Source organism: Notechis scutatus, unplaced genomic scaffold (assembly GCF_049901735.1).
Source record: "Notechis scutatus isolate UNSWTSFEM ecotype Mainland unplaced genomic scaffold, rNotScu1.2 NSCUSCF26, whole genome shotgun sequence".
Lineage (NCBI taxonomy): Eukaryota > Metazoa > Chordata > Lepidosauria > Squamata > Elapidae > Notechis > Notechis scutatus.
Window position 1 is genome coordinate 320,320 of NW_028263150.1, and position 19,057 is coordinate 339,376.

Genomic DNA, 19,057 nt, shown 5'->3' on the forward strand with positions numbered 1-19,057 from the left:
GTGTACCACTGAATCAAAGGCTTTACAGAAGTCTATGTAGATTGCATCTATTGCTTTGCCCTGATCGAGTTGTGTCGTCCATATGTTTTTGCAGTGTAAGAGTTGCAGATTACAGGATAGTTTTTTTCTGAAACCAAATTGTTTATTGGAGAGTAGGTTGTTTGTCTCTAAGTGGAGGATGATGGATTGGTTAATAATTGATTCCATGACTTTACAGGTGACGCAGCATAAGGAGATTGGTCTGTAATTTTCAACTAGGCTGGGTTCTCCCTTTTTGAAGATGGGGATGACTGTGGCTTGTGACCATAGGTTAGGCAAGGAGCTGGTCCTGAAAGATTTTTCAAAGATTATGCTTAGAGGTTTGGCTATGGCAGTGGATAGCTTTTTAAAGAAGTAGGCACATATTCCGTCCGGTCCAATAGATAGAGATGGTTTTAGATTGCGTAGTGCTTTTTCAACATTGTCTTCTGTAAAATCGATATGTATTAATTAGATCATTGTAGTTATCTGTGGTTCGACTAGGAAATACTGGGCATGATCCATTGCTGTTTACAAATACTGAGCCGAAGAATGTGTTAAAGATGTTGGCTTTAATGGTGTCATCGTTGCAGTCTTTACCATTAGGTCCTATCAGGGGTGGGATGGACCTTGAGTCTTTTAGTTTGTTGTTTACAAAATTGTAAAAAGCACGGGTGGAATTGGTGCTTAGAAGGTTTTCCTCTTGTTTAATGTGATAATTGGTGCATTCAGTCTTTATCTGGTGCCAAACATTTTTGTATCGGCTTTTGAAATTGGCAACGTGACCAGATTTGTTTTTCCGCCAGAGTGATCTCTTTTTGGATTGAAGTTTCCTTATTGTTATGGGTAATCTGTTTTTTTGTTTTGTTTTCGGAGTTGTTGTTGGTACATATAGTTTGATGACTCTTTTGAGTTCAAGTAAAAATATGTTGTAATGGTTTTCAACAGTATTGCATCCAATGAATAGAGATTGCCAATCAAGGGATGAGAGATCGTTGTGTATAAGATCATAGTTGCCTTTTTTGAAGTTATAATTGGGGATTACGTCCTTGTGGTGATTTTTGTGTGGGTGTATGTTGAGGCAAAAGTCAATCATATTGTGGTCACTGCTGGAAAAGGGTTCTTTAGTTTGTATTCCATAAATTAAATTCAAACTGTTAGGGATAACATTGTTTTACCCTAACTGTTTTGGGTAAAGATAATAAAATGATGAATCATGGTTTGTCACATAAAGTGTATGTGACTTTAAGCTAAACGAATGTAATTAAGGGTGCAGCTGTAAAAATACTATATAAGCAGCTAGGCACTCTCTGGCTCTTACTGGCTGGCTTATTGAAGACTGTGTTCTTGCTGGATCGGGGAGGAGAAGAAGTGTTGGATTACTTTGAAGATATTTCTCAACGTGGAGAAGATAAGTTTTGGACAGATTTATTATATGTGTACTGACACTGGCTATTCTACACGGACTTTGCAATTAGAGTATCCCCGACAAGACTTGACTGAAATTGATATATGACTACTGGACTGTTTACATGACTATGCTATAATTCTTAAATGGAATAAACTATATTTTTGGTAGCACAAGCGTATCTGTATTTTTACTACGTGTTAACTAGAAAACTTATCTCACACATTTACCTGTCTTCCTATCTGACTTCGCTGCACATTCTTTTTAGTTTGTTTTCCTTAACACCCATTGGGGAATCCAGGCTTAACACTGGTTATGGGCCCAGAGAGACTGCAAAGTCAGTTTAACTAGGATAAAAACAGGTTTATGTAAAAAGTGAGATTTTTGTGTTGTTATACGTTACAGTAAACAGACAGCTGTGTTTTATCAATTATAGTTTTATATCCATATGGTGAAACATGGCACAAGTCAGTCTACAAAGTTTGTCCCTTATATCTAAGCTGGATGGAACAAACTATGTTTCATGGTCTATGAAATGTAGTCTACTTCTACGAAGAGAAGGTCTGTGGAACATAATTGAAAACCCACCAAATGTAGAAGAATGGGATCCTGAAGATGAGGAAGATAGTAAAAAGATAGAAGAATTTAAACAGAAAAATGAGCAAGCACTTTGCATCATAGGACTATCATTAACTGATCAGCAGCTTGTTCATATACGCGGAGAGCAAACTGCAGTTGGGTGTTGGCAAAAACTAAGGAGGATTTATGTTCGAGATAACGTTGGTGCTCACATGAATCTTACACGGAAGCTTTTCCGCACGTATCTTCAAAAGAATGGTGATATGCTGAGTCATTTGAATACTATGAAAAGCATTTTTCAAGAACTTCATGAGAAGGAGTTAATTTTCTCTGAACTACACCAGGTCTACATAATTCTATCTTCATTAGACGAAAGTTTTGATGACTACGTAACTTCCCTTGAAATATTGCCTAAAGAAAGCCTAAATTTAACTGATATCACTGGCAGATTGATTGAAGAGGCCAGAAGAAGGCTTGAAAGAGATCAGTTAAGGAGGGAGCAACCTCAAAAGGAAAATAATGAATCTCCTACTGCATTCGCAATTAAAAAGTGTTTTAATTGTGGGGGGAGAGGACATTTTGCAAGATTTTGTAAGAAAACAAAGCGCCAGAATGCAAGCCAGAATGCTGGAAGACATCAAAGAAGAAATAAGAATTATGAGTTAGCAATGTATAGTAATGGAGTTGTAAAAAATAATTTATGGGTGGTTGACAGTGGTGCGTCCCACTGTATTACAAATGATAACAAAAAATTTGTAAAAATGTCTATGAGTTCACAACATATCTCATTGGCAAACGGATGGAAACTGAAGGCAAAAGGTGAAGGTATAGCTCATTGTTCTTGTATAAAGGAGAACATAAAAATGTTATATGTACCTCAACTTAAATTTAATTTGCTTTCTGTTAGAATGTTGGTTAGATTAGGATACATAGTTACCTTTAGGGGAGATATTTGTTTAATTGAAAAAGAAGGTAAGAAAATTACTGCATCTTTAAGAGGTGACTTATATGTGTTAAATGATAATGGTTTAAAAGTGGCTAACACAATTTATGAAAATAAGAAACCTCATAATGAATGTATTCACTTGTTACACCGAAGGTTAGGTCATTTAAATTTTAAAATGATTAAGAGAACTGTTCAACTATCTAAAGGAATAAGTTTGAAACCTTGTAATAAGTATTTGCAATGTTCTGCTTGTAATCAAAACAAAAGCAAAGTTATACCGGCAAATAGAGTTGATGGATTTACTACCAAAGAGCCTTTAGAGGTAGTATTTGCCGATATAATAGGTCCTAAAAAGCCAAGTGTAGGTGGTGCTAGATACATATTAAGCATAATGGACCACTATTCTAGGTATGGTTTCTGTTTTTTAATGAAGAGAAAAACTGAAACGTATACAAATTTCTTTAATTGGTTAAAATTTGCAGAGAGGAAAACTAAAAAGAAATTAGTAACTCTTATAACAGATAATGGTGCGGAATTTACAAATAATAAATTCCAGGGTAGACTTAGAATGGCAGGTATTCAACATAAAAAGTCTGCACCATATAGACCTCAACATAATGCATTTATTGAGAGAAGAGGCCAAACACTGCAATCAATGGGAAGGACAATGTTATCTGATTCTGGATTACCTGACAATTTGTGGGGAGAAGCTATAATGTGTGGGAATCACATATTAAACAATGTTGTTAATTCAACAACAGGTGAATTACCATTCACTCTGTGGCATGGTAGGAAACCTGATTTGAGTTATATTCACACATTTGGTGCACCAGCATGGGTGCATATCCCTACACAACTCAGGCACAAAGGACAACGTAGAGCTAAAAGTTTAATTTTTGTTGGATATCAAGCAAACCATAGATCTTATAGATTCTGGGAACCAGGTACATCTAGAGTATACTGCAGTGCTAGTGCACAATTTCTAGAACATATAGGATGGAATAGATTAGAGCAGGATTCAGATAATGATGTTATTATAGAACCCTACAAGAGGCAGAAAGAAAAGACTAGTTATAAGAAAAGTCCAATTAAAGAAGAAGTCCATGAAGAGCAAATAGAACCAGATCAAGAGGAAATAATTGATCAAGAAGAGATAGATAGTCAAGAACAGGAAATAAAGGAAAGTCCACCTGTAAGTCCTGTTATACCTAGACGCACAACGCGTATAACAAAACCTCCTGATAGATATCAGGCAAGTATAGTTTGCCAAGTAAATAAAGTTCCTACTAGCATAGATGAACTTAAGATGTATCCTGCTAAGGATCAGGAGAATTGGCAAAAGGCAATGGAAAAAGAGTTAAATTCATTAAAGGAAATGAAGGTTTATGAAGAAACCAAATTACCTCCAGGAGAAAAATCCATTGGGTGCAAATGGATATTTAAAGTAAAGACTGGAAATAATGGGCAAGTAACTTATAAGGCTAGATTAGTAGCACAAGGATGTAACCAAAATGTATTTGATTATGATGAAGTATTTGCAAAAAATCTTAAGGCTACAACTTTAAGAGCAGCTTTAGTATGGGCAGCTAAGAATAATTGTATAGTTAACCATTTAGACGTAGAAACTGCATATTTGCATGCACCATTGCAGCATACAATATATTTGAAAAAACCAGTTGGTATAAATGATAATAAAGTAAATAGCAATGATTGTTGGAAACTCAAGAAGGGTTTATATGGATTGAAACAATCTGGCTATGAATGGAACCAATATATTGTGAAAGAATTAAACAATATAGGGTTTAAATCTGGTTTAGCAGATCCATGTATGTTTAAAAGAGAAAATAATGGAACGGTGTCATTATTTTATTTATTTTATTTATTTATTTATTTATTTGATTTGCCAATTGTTTACAAGATAATAAGTATAAATGTATACATAGTTGTGAATACATGAAATGGGTACATATAAGAAAAATAAAAGAATAGGAGAAACAATAGGACAGGGACGGTAGGCACGTTGGTGCGCTTATGCACGCCCCCTACAGACCTCTTAGGAAAGGGGTGAGGTCAATAGTAGACAGTCTAAGGTTAAAGTTTTTGGGGTTTGGGGAAGAAACTACAGAGTCGGGTAGAGTATTCCAGACATTGACCACTCTATTGCTGAAGTCGTATTTCCTGCAATCAAGTTTGGTGCGGTTTACTTTGAGTTTGTATCTATTGTGTGCTCTTGTGTTGTTATGGTTGAAGCTGAAGTATTCATTGACAGGTAGGACATTGCAATGTATGATTTTATATACCATGCTTAAGTCAGACCGAAGACGGCGTAATTCAAGGTTTTGTTGTTGTTATTATTGTTATTATTTACAGATGATATTGCTTTGATTACTAAAACCAATAATGAAGCTACTGAGATTATTTCATTATTAGCCAAAAGGATAAAATTAAAGCATTTAGGTGAAATTAAAAAGTATCTAGGATTGACAATTAACAAAACCACAAAAGGATTTAAGATATCTCAAGAGGATAAAATTTGCCAATTAATTAAATTGTATAAAATGGAACTTTGTAAGCCTGCAAAGACTCCAATGAGTCAGGAAATTTGCAAAATGGATGCTCAAAGTCCCAAATTTGATAAGACCATATATCAATCTTTGATTGGTAGCTTATCATATATAAGCAATTGGTCAAGGCCAGATATAGCTTATAGTATTAATCAGCTGGCACGATATAATAATGATCCACATCAATGTCATTGGCAAGCATTAAAGAGAATTTTAAGATACCTTATTGCATTGTATCTAGAGCCAAAAGGTGATTTGAATCTTAGTGCCTATGCAGATGCAAGTTTTGCAACTGACATAAACACTAGAAAATCAACATCTGGGATGGCTATATTATTTGGTAAGACTTTAATAGGGTGGAGGTCAATCAGGCAACAGCATATTAGCTTGTCAACGATGGAAGCAGAATTTTCATGTCTGTCATTACTATGCACTGACTTAATTCTGTACAAACAGTTATTATTAGACATGGGTATAACTGTTAAAGATTCTATTATTGTATACGAGGACAACCAGGCAGCTATACAATTAGCTACTAATATTGCTGTAAAGACTAGATCAAAGCATACTGATTTAAGATACTTAAATGTTAGAGAATCTGTGAAAAATGGTCTAATTAAACTTGAGTACTGCATGACGGAAGAAAATATTGCAGACCAGTTTACAAAAGCACAAGGTGTTGTAAAATTTAAAGAGAGTTGTGACAATTATGATTTGAAAGTGTAAATGGATATATTATTGTAATATTTATTATTATTACCCAAAAGGGGAAAATGTTAGGGATAACATTGTTTTACCCTAACTGTTTTGGGTAAAGATAATAAAATGATGAATCATGGTTTGGCACATAAAGTGTATGTGACTTTAAGCTAAAGGAATGTAATTAAGGGTGCAGCTGTAAAAGTACTATATAAGCAGCAAGGCACTCTCTGGCTCTTACTGGCTGGCTTATTGAAGACTGTGTTCTTGCTGGATCGGGGAGGAGAAGAAGTGTTGGATTACTTTGAAGATATTTATCAACGGAGAGAAGATAAGTTTTGGACAGATTTATTATATGTGTACTGACACTGGCTATTCTACACGGACTTTGCAATTAGAGTATCCCCGACAAGACTTGACTGAAATTGATATATGACTACTGGACTGTTTACATGACTATGCTATAATTCTTAAATGGAATAAACTATATTTTTGGTAGCACAAGCGTATCTGTATTTTTACTACGTGTTAACTAGAAAACTTATCTCACACATTTACCTGTCTTCCTATCTGACTTCGCTGCACATTCTTTTTAGTTTGTTTTCCTTAACACCCGTTGGGGAATCCAGGCTTAACACAAACTATTGCAGAAGATGAGATCGAGGCAGTTGTTTAGTCTAGTGTTGTTGGTTACTAGTTGTTCTAGTCCCAGATTTGTAACAGCATTGTAGAAGGTTGCATGTATGGTTTCAGTTGTACATTCATTTAGGGTCCAGTCAATATGAGGTAGTTTGAAATCACCAAGAAAGATAAAAGCGTGTGGGCAGGATGCTGCCCATGTTAGTAGTGTATTTAGTTTGTTTACATGTTCGATGTCATAATCAGGTGCTCTGTAACATAGTAAGAATCGAATTGTGATATTTAAGGATAGTTCACAGATGATGGTCTCAGGAAGAGCAAGCTCCTGGGTAACTTGGATATTTTTTAGATGTAAGGACTTTTTATAGAAGATAGCAACACCACCTCCTCTACGAATTTCACGATCTGATCGGTAAACATGATAGTCTTTTACTGTGGTAATGGAGTCAGGGAGAGATGCATTGAGCCATGTTTCACAGACAAATATAATGTCGAATTTAGCCATATTTAGTAGGAGGAAAAATTCAGGTATTTTATTTGCGAGGCTTCTTGCATTGAGTAGCTTGCATTTAAGGCCAGCAGTAGTTGGAATTGAGGTAGTTAGGGGCGTGCGTGCCTAGTCTTGGGTGATGGTGGATTGGTTGAGGTAGGGTTGTGGTTGAAGTTTAAAGCTGAGTTGCAGGTTGTATGACTTACTTTTGATACAGTCAGCATGGTAGTCAATGTACAGGTCCTTCTCTCCATTGTCTAGACGTTTTTTGAGTTCAGTGCGGAGTACACGGGAGCGGGCACGTTGCTGTATGGTTAGGTCAGGGCGACAACGGAGGTTCTTATGGTTGGTGTTGTGTGGCTATTCTGTCTCAGTATTTTTCCATAAGAGAAATCCTGCTCAGCACATATACCTCTCAGAGCAAAGTTCACCAAGCTGACAGGAAAAGAACTGACAGGAAGAAGCTGAAGTTGATAAGATTAACACTGAGGTCTGTGTCAGATAAAAGATGTGTATTCGGTATAATATGTTTATCAGTCAGAAAGTTCGTTACTTGTATCACGTAGCCTGGACTCAAAGATAAAGTTTGTAAATTCTTTGTCTTTCTGTAATCCCTCACCCCCCTTCTTTGATTCAGCACAATAAAAGAGGACAGCGTAGAGCAAGCTGGCAGCCTGAACAATCCATCTGTCTCAGGCTCAACTGGGACAATTCCATCTGCCCCAGGCAATGCGCTGTCTCACCTAAAGAAATCTTCGTCTTGTGTTCTTTTTTCTTTTCGCTTTTGCAATCACTTTTAAACTCACCCTGGATAGGGTCCTGCTTTTGCCAAACTTCGCCCTTGCGAGGGCTTCTCTGTATCTCACCCTTGCGAGGGTCCCGTTCTGAGCGGAATTCAGCAATCAACCAGAAGATCGAAACAACAGACCGGTCGCTCAACACGACAGTGTAGGTTTTGGCGAGTGAATTTATAGTGTAAATGAATTTACGTTTGCTTGATTCATTTTTGCAAATGACTCTGCAGAAGCGTGGGGCCACAGAGCCGTCTCTGTTTTTGAGCTCTCGGCCAATGCGGGAAATGTCAAGTATTTCATCAGCGGAGATGGTTGATGCTTGATAATCACTGATGATGTTTCGGACAGTTGTGATGTCATCATTATCATTGATGTCCTCTAGACCAAATAAGATGGCATTTGGACGTTTCCGTTCACACTCAACAGCTTCTCTGATGAGGATTGGGATATCAATATTTGTCTGGGTTATGTTTTTTTGTGGATTGGGTTGTGGATTGGGTTGTGGTTGTTGGGTAGAGATGTGGTTTGTAGCTATTGGATGTTCAGGTTTTTGCGTTGTGTCTTTTTTTTCAAGGTTGGATAATCTTTCTTTTAAGGCGTCCAGGGATGCTACTATGGTATCAACTCTTTCCAACAGATTCAGTTTGGGTCTGCATGATTTGCAGAGATATGGAAACTCATTGGATGATTCTAGGTATTGAATCAATTGCTTGGGTAATCCCAAGCAGTCATGATGAGTGTATTTGTTACACAGAGAACATTTGATGGAGTTTTCATTATCCTTTAGAGTTTTGTAGCATTTAAGGCATGTGCAGGAGTCTTGTGGTTCATTGGTGGGGATTACTTTCTCTTTAGGTTGTGGTTTGGCATTGGGTTTTTTTCTTGGCATGGTAGGATTGTTAAAATAGTACGTAGATTGAATTGAATTAATTAATGGAACAATTTTGGGTAATCAATATAGCCAATATCACACCAATCAATCAATTGCAGTAATCTCTCTAGTCAGATAATTTTCCTAAGCAACAATCAGCCTAATCAATTAATTACTCTAATCACTAATCAATTAATTACACTAATCATTAGTCACACTGTTCATTTAAATTCATTAAATCACTGATTTTACTAATCAATTAAATTACATGAATCTTGATCTTTTAAACTAGTCAGTAATCACACTATTTGCACTAAACACTCTAATCACACTAATCTATTAAAACAATAGATCAATTAAACCATTAATAAAATATTTTATAGAAATTGATTATCTAATCATTGATAATCATTGATAATCATTGATAATCATTCTCCTCCTGGACCCAGCCAACCAGAATTCCCTGACTGATGGGTTCTACAGAATGCTTCCTTTGGGGTGAGATGGTTCCTCAAACTTTAGACAAGCTTTGGCCACTGGTCTGCAAAGGCTGAAATGAAGCCAAGGCTGCTTGTAAAGCAGAAGCAGACAAGAAATGAACCAAACCTAAATCTTATAAAGTGGGGGACAAAGTTTACCTTTCCACCAGGTTTCTAAAATTTTTGCAGCTATCTAAAAAATTGGGTCCTAAATATATTGGGCCTTTCCCCCGTAGTTTGTATTACTAATCCTGTCACAGTGGAATTACAACTCTCTAAGTCATTACAACAAGTCCACCCCATTTTCCATTGTAGCTTATTGAAGCCTGAAGTCACATCTTATCTTTGTCCGGCAACTAGCCCTGTCCCCACCCCTCTATTATGGTAGAGGGTGAAAAACATTTTGAGGTTCATGAAATTCTAGTCTCTATGAAATTCCACTTGACCACTCAGTACCTGGTGGCTTGGAAACACCTGTCCTTCTCACACAATGAATGGGTTCACAAAAAAACATGTCAATATATTTCATCAACTGTATCCTGACAAACCTTATTGATTTTATGTTTCCTTTGTGTCCCCTCCCCTATTTTGATTTCTTTTCAGTGGACTTCCCATTTTTCTAGGGGGACAGCATGTCAGGTCCCAGATATTTCTACAGGGACACTGGCATTTTGGTGAGAGGAAGGTGGGAGGAATGGAGTGATCTCTATATGAAGTTCCTGTTTCTTGCATTACTGTTCTAACCTCTATATGAAGTTTCTGTTTCTTGCATTACTGTATTAATCTCCATATGATGTTTCTGTTTCCCTGTAATGATGTAGTGTGGGAGGGGTTTGATTAGCATTGTTTTCAATAGCTGGTTTTAAGTGGGAAGCTTCAGTTCTTGCCTAGATCTCTTGTTATCACAAACATTTCAATAAAAGCTCCATTTGGAACAACTGCAGTTTCAAGAGCCCTGCTTTCTTGGTAAGATTGGAGAGGCAAGACCTTACATTTGTATTGTTTTTAGTTAATTTGTTTCTCATTTTCCATTTTTATATATAGTCTTCTTAATATTCTGTGTTGAGAATATTTTAAACAATCAACAAACTATTCTAGGATGTTTATCAAAACAAAAAGTTGGATTTATTAAAAACTCATATTTTAGAGTTGCCTTCTTCATTGCTTTTCCAGATCAGTCATAGAATTGTTTCAAAGACTCTGAATGATAAAAGTAAATTCCCATTTTTCCACTAGATGCTCCTCAAAGAAGGGTTTCAGTATTCAGCAATTGTCCAAGTGCTCCTGCACTTCAGATGGACCTTGATTACATGTCAACCTATGCGACTTATTTGACAAGATCAGAGTTTACACTTGGTTGATTACATTTATCCTTTTTGGTACAGGGTTACATTTGTTGTATTCAGTACAATATAGGAAATTTTTTTTGTTATTCTGAGGAATTTCTTGCTGCATATGACTTGTCAGTTTTGCAAGGAAACTGGCAAGGAGGGGCCCATAGACAGCCCAGTTGGTAATTTAATCAACTTTAATGTTTGGTGGCTTGTTTCTACATAACTAGATCACTTCCTGGCTGACTTGGTATTGACACATTATTTGAAACCTTTTCTTACGAACAGTATTCTTTTCTTGTAGAAGGTATTGCTTTTCCTCCTCCTCCTCCAGGATTTTAAAAGGATTTCCCCTATTTGAAGGATTCCTTTCTTTTATTTTCTTCATCATTTTATATTCTTAAGCTGTTACCAAGTTATCATAGCCTAACCCACCTCTCTACAGAAATCCCAGTTAAATATTCTCTGACTGGTAGCTGTTCAGTCCCTGCTTTAAGCCAACCAGTGAAGGGGAGACTGAAACCAGACTTAATAGCAGTAAATGTGAGAGGGATCTTGCAGTCTTAGTGGACAACCAACTAAACATGAGCCAGCAGTGTGCAGCAGCAGCCAAAAAGGCCAATGCAATCCTAACAGAGGGATACAATCAAGATCAAGTGAAGTACGAATACCATTCTATAAATCCTTAGTAAGACCACACCTAGAGTACTGCATCCAGTTTTGGTCACCACACTATAAAAAAAGATGTTGAGGCTCTTTAAAAAAGTGCAGAGAAGAGCAACCAGGATGTTTAGGGGATTGGAACTAAGGACCAGGGGAGACATGATAGCAGTGTTCCAATATTTGAGGGGCTGCCACAGAGAGGAAGGGGTCAAGTTATTTTCTAAAGCACCTGTGGGCCAGACAAGGAATAATGGATGGAAATTGAACAAGGAGAGATTTAACCTGGAAATAAGGAGAAATTTTCTGACTGTGTGAACAATCAACCGATGGAACAGCTTGCCTTCGAAAGTTGTGGGAACTTCATCACTTGAGACTTTCAAGAAGAGATTGGACTGCCATTTGTCAGAAATGGTGTAGGATCTCCTGCTTCTGCAGGGGGTTGGATTAGATGATCTATAAGATCCCTTCCAACTCTGTTAATCTGTCTCTGTACCTTCTCTGGTTTACCTGCAAAGCTGTAAAACTGCTCCTCTTCTTAGGATTTTTTCCCTTTAATTCAGCCAGAATAACATCACTGAGTACATTTTATCATGTTCCAGACTCTAGTACAACCACGAACAGATCTTAAGCTTCTGTGGAACATCGTTCAGTTTTTGGAAGAGTGCTCCATCCTTCCCTTCTATAATGACAACACTATTAGAAATGGTGGTTCCAGACTTCTGATTTTCAGCTTCTGTAGATCAATATGACTTGCAAGATTCTCTTAATAATACTCCAATAAAGTAGCATTAGCTCCTATGGTCATATTTCCTGTTTGGTTTACCTGGGAACAGATTAGCTTGGGAACTTTCATCATGAAAAAATCCATGCTTTTGTGTAATCAACCTTTATTTTCAAGAAGTTTGTGAATATTTTCTTTTTTGCTGTTGTTCAATGTATTTTATACCTGCTGTAGAAAGTTCCCTATAATTGATCAAATGTGTCTATTACATTTTCTCAATACATATTTTTTCAATATACGATTGACAAATTTTGCTGAATTTTTCTTGTTCACTTATGAACTTAGTGGCAACACCTATTGTCCTAATTTAGCATGTTGGCACATTAAAAAAAGAACTGTAGAAGAAAAGGGCATGTGTGAACCTACCAGGTGGGATAAAAAACAAAGGTTTCTGCTTTTAAAATTCCTGGATGTTTCCATTCTAGTTCCATCCCTTTCTGGGGAAGAATCAGTTCTACAATCTTTCCCACTGGAATCTTTATGTGGACCATAATGGAGAAATAGCTGCAGATATAGATATTGAGTTCTTGGTGCTTTCACCTGATGGCGATTTGGTCAAAAGGAAGCTGGGGTGCATTGAAAGACAGAGAATTATTATTAACAAAATTGCTCTTTCATGGCTAAATCTGCTCAAGAAGGTGGATAAAACATTGCTGTGTTTTCTCCTTTTTCTAAAGATTATGACCCATTTCAAGTGGGTTAACTCTAGTCTCCATGGCGGATGATCCTCACTGGGAATTGAATGTACACAAGAGAAAACTTAACATTTTGTTAGATGGATTGTGGAGACTTCAATATGATTCACAAAAGTGTCCTTCAGATGCCATGATAAGGAACATCATTTTAAACTGATTCAGTCATGCCCAATATTGGATGTTGGATCATTATTCTTTAGGATGGAGACCAGCTGGTGAGAAATATTCAAGTGCTGGCATTTGTGATCCTAATAGCCTCAGGTTCTTTTAACCAGCATCTGCATTACAGTTTAGACTGAATCAGATGAAAGTCATTAGTTAGAGGTCCTGTTGGTCCATGTGAAAAATAAGCCTCACCTTGTCCAGATTGAGAAATATCTCTTTGAAAGGTCACTGATATTCCATAATGTTTTTAAGCAGCCCACACCTGGCCAGAGTTATCCATATCTTCTCTTTCGTCCCCCTGGGATAAGCAATAGGCCTTCTGCTCCTCTGATGAAGCACCAAAGATGTTCATGCATCACTTGAAACCATAAAGGATGTTTTGATGTGAGATAATTCCCACAATCTAGAAAACTGAAGCACTGAAGCAAGACGTTGATTCAAAGAAAAACCCTTCCTCATTTTGGAAAAAACAAGGGAGAAATTGAAAGAAAATGCTACTTAGATTTGTGTTTTGGCTTGTAAGAGGGTAATTCATCTGAAAAAACTAGAATGCATTTTTTTTAATTGTTATCTATGTTAAGTCCCTCTGAGGAACAAGGAGGGTTCAAATTTAATTAACAAAAGATGTAGATTTGTCTTCCTGTGGAAGTTGGTGTCCCCTAATTATAGTTCTTTGGTAGAAAAAGACCCAGATACAGAGCTGGACACAAGTGTACTCTTGCCCACTTGCTGAAGATGAAAATATCCCTTTCTGAGGGATAAGTTCTTATGACCTCTCATGCATCTCATCTCACCTCAGTTCTAGAAACTAGGCAGTTACTTTTAGTCTTAGTTGAGAGCCATAAGAATTGAGGAAAGAAACACACAAATAAAGAAAGCCATATTTTTAAAGGATTTTTTTTCCATTTATATCTTAATTGGGGGATGGTTTTGGACTCCTTTCAAAGGGAAGCAGTTTTACAATGTTTTATATATTCCAGAAGAAATCTATTGAGATCTTACTGCTCTGATGTTTCTTTCTTCATTACAGTTTTATTTTATTTAATAAATCCAATATACAAATTTAATAACTCTTTTACAATAATTACTTTTCCAAAATTTAATGCAAGATCATCGTACTGTACTTTAAAATCATAGTTATGTGTAGAATGGAGAAATGTTAACAAGGCCAGGAGGAAGAGCCAAACTGGTTGTCACTTAAGGCTAAAATCTTTCTAATTCCATTTCTCCACTCTTTCTTAAGTAGAAAAATCATTTATTTCAATGTTTGATGCCAAAAGCCAAAGGGAGTGAGTAAATGAACTATCTGCTAGTATTTATCTCTTCTAAATATGTTTGGAATGAGTCAATGATTTCATATTTATCAAAGTGAAGCCCAGGAACTATTTGGCAAAAGTTAAATTCTGCATCCATTTTCATGCATGCTTCATCCACATAGATTTTCTTTCATGTTTCTTCTTTTTCTGCTTAGTCTCTGCCACAGTCCCAATGTGTGGAAAGTTGTCATCCTGGATTTGTCAAGACGAAGCGAGAAGGAGAGCCTGCTTGCTGCTATGACTGCGTTCCTTGTCCGGAGGGGACCATTTCCATTCATGAAGGTGGGGACACCAAGGAAAAAGACAGGACTTGTGGAAGTGGATTCATCTGAAACACTGTCATACAAATACAAGTCAAAAGAGAGATCAAAACTCTTTTTTGTTTTTGCTAGCAGTTTGGCAGTTGATTCTCACCGGCTGAAGGCTGATTTAGCCTTCCATCCTTGAGATTGGTAAAATGAGGACCCAGATTCTTGGGGGCAATAGGCTGACTCTGTAAACTGCTTAGAGAGGTCTGTAAAGCACTGTGATATATAAGTCTATGCACTATTGCTATTATCTTCAAATTTTACTTTTTTTCTAGCTAATTCAATTTCAAAAACTAGGCATCCAGCATCAAGTATATTAACAAGTGCCATCTGTAAGGATCCAGGAAATGTGTCAAGAAAATTATTTGATTCAATATCTAATAATATAGATTCTGCAAATTACACAAGAAATCATTCAGGTTCCATGACTTCTTCCAGTATCATATATCAGGGTCATGATAACTGCCCTACTCAAAAGAGTTAAATGGCCATCTTGCAATTTGCTGGACAACGATTATTGTCCAACTAATCATAATCAAGGGTTGGACTCTTGGAAAATTTTGAAAGTCAAAATTCTTCTGTTTCACATTCTAACATTTCTTCTGCTCATAAGCTTCTCTTTTGTATTCAGATCTGGCCTCAAAATGATAATGTAGCACTTGGGGATAAAGATGCAGCCCAGTAGACCAACATTGGAGGCCAAGATGGAGAAGACCTGCACAGCCACCATGTATTTCCCTTTGGTGCTCAGGTAGGAGGGCACAAAGGAGATCCAGACACTGCAGAAGACCAACATGCTAAAGGTGATCAGCTTGGCTTTGTTGAAGGCCCCAGGGAGATTCCTGGCCAGGAAAGCCACCGTGAAGCAGATGGCAGCCAGGAAGCCCATGTAGCTGAGGGTGATGTAGAACATGACAACAGAGCCTTCATTGCATTGCAGGATGATCTCTCCAGGCTGGGAGTGGAGATCAGAGTCAATGAATGGGGGAAAAACTCCCAGCCAGATGGAACAGATGATAATTTGGACCACAGAACAAGAAAGGATGGTGGAGTTGGCCAAGCTTTTCCCCAACCATCTCTTTAACCGGTTGCCTGGTTTTGTAGCAAGGAAAGAGAGCACCACCGTGATTGTTTTGGCCAAAAGAGAAGAAATGGTAACTGAAAAGATGATGCTGAAAGCCATCTGTCGGAGAAGGCAAGTGGCTTTCCTTGGTTGACCGATGAAGAGAAAAAGAGACAAGAAGCAAAGCAGGAGGGAGACGAGGAGGATGTAAGAGAGGTCTCGGTTGTTGGCTTTGACAATAGGAGTTTCTCGGTATTGAATGAATATAATTAAGAAAAGGACTGTGGTTAGGAAGAAAAGTAAGGCAAAAGAGACAAGGATGATGCCCAGATCTTCTTCATAAGACAGGAAGGTTATAACTTTCAGGATACATTGGACTCGTTCCTCATTTGGATATTGATCATCTGGACACTTGGTGCATTTTTCTGTATCTGAGAAAACCAAAAACCAATATTTCTGTAACATTCTGCCCTTCACATTTCAAATAACATCTTTTTGGGGATAACAGCTGATACCAGCAGCAATTGGCAAAATGTATTTCTTAATAACTGCTCAAAAAGAAGATAGGAAGACCATCATTTACTAAACCATACAGAGCTAACATCTATGAACCTGGGGACAATCCTAGGACCAATATGATTTTCTGTGTATTCCACAGAATTTTCATGGTAACTCAGGTTATTAGAGGTAAATAATGAATCAGTTTATCTTAGAAGGCACATTTATTGAATCCTTCCAGATGGATTTTAAACCATACTGGACTTGGAGGATGGCTCTCTTGTGAAATCTAGTTGGCTGGAAGAAAAAGGTAGCATCTTGCAAATAGTCTGGAATGACTACTGGGATGAGTGGCAATATCGGTGTGATGAGATGCACCCATAACTGTCCATACCACCTCATTGTGGACAAGTATACCTTCCAGTGATCCACAAGGGATGGCCCATGTAGAGAGTATTACAATAATCCTTCCCGGAAGTGGACCTAATTCTCTAAGTTTCAAAGAACCCAGATGTTCCAAGAAAGACAAATGTGGAAGGATAGATGCAAACTAAAAAGCAGTATTTTCTCTGGCAGTAGCAAAACTTGTCCAATATGCAATACTCTCTAATCCCTATCAAAGTCTTTACTATTTTTCATTTTGATGAGAAATCATGCAGTTTGAAAATAAAAAAAAAATCTGTTGAGATTTATTCTGTCCTTTAACTTTCACTTTTATGAAAATTGCCTTGGATGAATCCATTTCCTCAAGGCCTTCCCTTTTCTTTGGTGTCACCCACCTTCCTGAGTGGAGATGGTCCCCTCGGGACAAGGAACACAGTCATAGCAGCAAAATGGCTCTCCTTCTCGCTTCTGCTTGACAAATCCAGGATGACATTTTTCCACACATTTGGACTCAGGCAGAGACTAAGCAGAAACACAAAAAATGCCAAAGTAAATATGTCAGTATTAACCATCCTGACATGCTGACATACTCTTGAAATAAAAGTGACTGCTGAGTTTCTAGAACTATTATGATAGGAGGTAGAGGTGAAGACATGAGAAAAGGTCCCTCAGAAAGTGTAAGTCAGGAATCTTTTGCTGCAGAAGGTATTAGGGGGGATTTCTAAGGCCCAGCTAGGTATCCAAGAGAAGGTCCTTTCTGTTGAAGAACTACAATCAGGTAACAACTGGCTTGGAAGAATAAATCCATATTTGTTATTAGTGAAATTTAGAGCTCATTTTCTTCCCAGATTTTCTTCCAAAATTCTTGGACCTCCTTCATTAAAGTAGAAAGCCAATCGCACTATCCCAGTGGAATGAAAGATTGGAGTAGATAACTCTAGCCAGGTCTGGATTTCTTAGAAACTTTATGCCCTGCTTTTCTATGGGACACTGGCCCCAACCAGGACAAGGTGAATCCTAGTTCCAAAACTTATTTCCAAGTAGAACAAAAGAACCTCAGTCCAAACTTGAATTCAGACACTGGTCAATAAATTTATCTTCTTGTTTGCTATTTGAAGACAAGGAAGAAGTGGATCACAATCTCTAGCACTTTAGGGATTAGCCCTCTCTTACCATTCGCATGCAGCTTCTCCATTTCAACACTGAGCCAGGGTGCGTAGGCTTAGCCCAATGAAATTGGTCAGAAGCCTTTGGAAAAGACACCAATATTTTTCCTACCCTGTTGTGCAACTTTAGCCATGAGAGATGATCTTGGTTGATAAACATTCTCTCTTCTTCAACGGTCACCAATTTGTCTTTCATGGCACTCTTCTTGGGGAGAAATACCCAGCTATAGATACTCAGATCAGCTTTTAAATCTCCATTTTGGTCGAAGTACAGTTTGAAATCAGAAAGGTTGCAAAACTCATTTTTCTCCAGAAAAGGATGGAACTAGAATGGGAACATCCAGGTATTTCAAAGTAGTAAACTTGTTAAATTAGCCTTTTGTTCTCATTTCACAGAGGTCTAACTTGCAAATATCCTTAGTTGGTAGAACAGGTTTAACCACTATCTTCAAAAATGAAAAAGAAAAGTTCAGCAAAATTTGTCAATCATATATCGACAAAATATGTTTTGAAAACAATATGATTGACAAAATTTGTCAATTATAAGAAATGTTCTAAATCATCAATAAACTGCACAAAGAAAGAGAATATTCATACATTCATTGACAACAGGTACTTGTTATAAAGAATGGATTTGTCAAGAAAGTTGCCAGGCTAATCTTCTCCCAGATAGACCCCATTATAAATACATCTAGATGAGCTAATTCTGCATTATGGCTACATTAAGAGAATATTATCGGTCTGTCTATCTATCTATTTGTCTATATCAGAGGTGTCAAAGTGGATTTCTTGAAGGGCTGAATCAGCATTGTAGTTCTTCACAGGCTGGTGGAGGGAGGGGGCAGGATGGATGCCTCCTACGGCAACCTGCCAGTTAAAATGGGATGCATGAGGTTCGCACATAGTTCTTGTTCTTGTGAACATTCTTGCTTAAGTGATTAGATTGGCCAAACTTGTACTCCCATTAATACTAGTAGGTTGATACGGTTTCCCTCCTTCTCCTTGTTATTTCTTCCTAACAAGAACTAAGATTAATGGATCCTTGTCAAGACCCCATACCTGCCATGGCTGCAGCCTTGGAGTACCCAAATTCCCTTTCCTCCTCTTCCTTCTCCTCATGGATATGGAAGAATATGCAGCATTCAAGGCATGGACCAGAGTCATAATGGCACTGAAACAATGGTGGATATTCAGGGTCCA

At 37.4% G+C, this 19,057-nt stretch overlaps 1 protein-coding gene across 3 annotated transcripts in view; it reads left to right on the forward strand.

Annotated features, from left to right (window-relative positions):
* Positions 1 to 19,036, forward strand: part of LOC148128552 (vomeronasal type-2 receptor 26-like) — a 63,888-nt gene extending 44,852 nt beyond the window's left edge. For 2 of the 3 annotated variants that reach the window (XM_087948843.1, XM_087948845.1), the window contains exon 5: positions 14,594 to 19,036. In XM_087948843.1, coding sequence (XP_087804969.1) covers positions 14,594 to 14,770 — 177 coding nt within the window. In that variant the 3' untranslated portion in view covers positions 14,771 to 19,036. Of the gene's footprint in view, positions 1 to 10,090; positions 10,409 to 14,593 lie in introns of those variants that run through there. The other variant, XM_087948844.1, reaches the window with a different exon arrangement.
* The last annotated feature ends 21 nt before the right edge of the window (positions 19,037 to 19,057 follow it).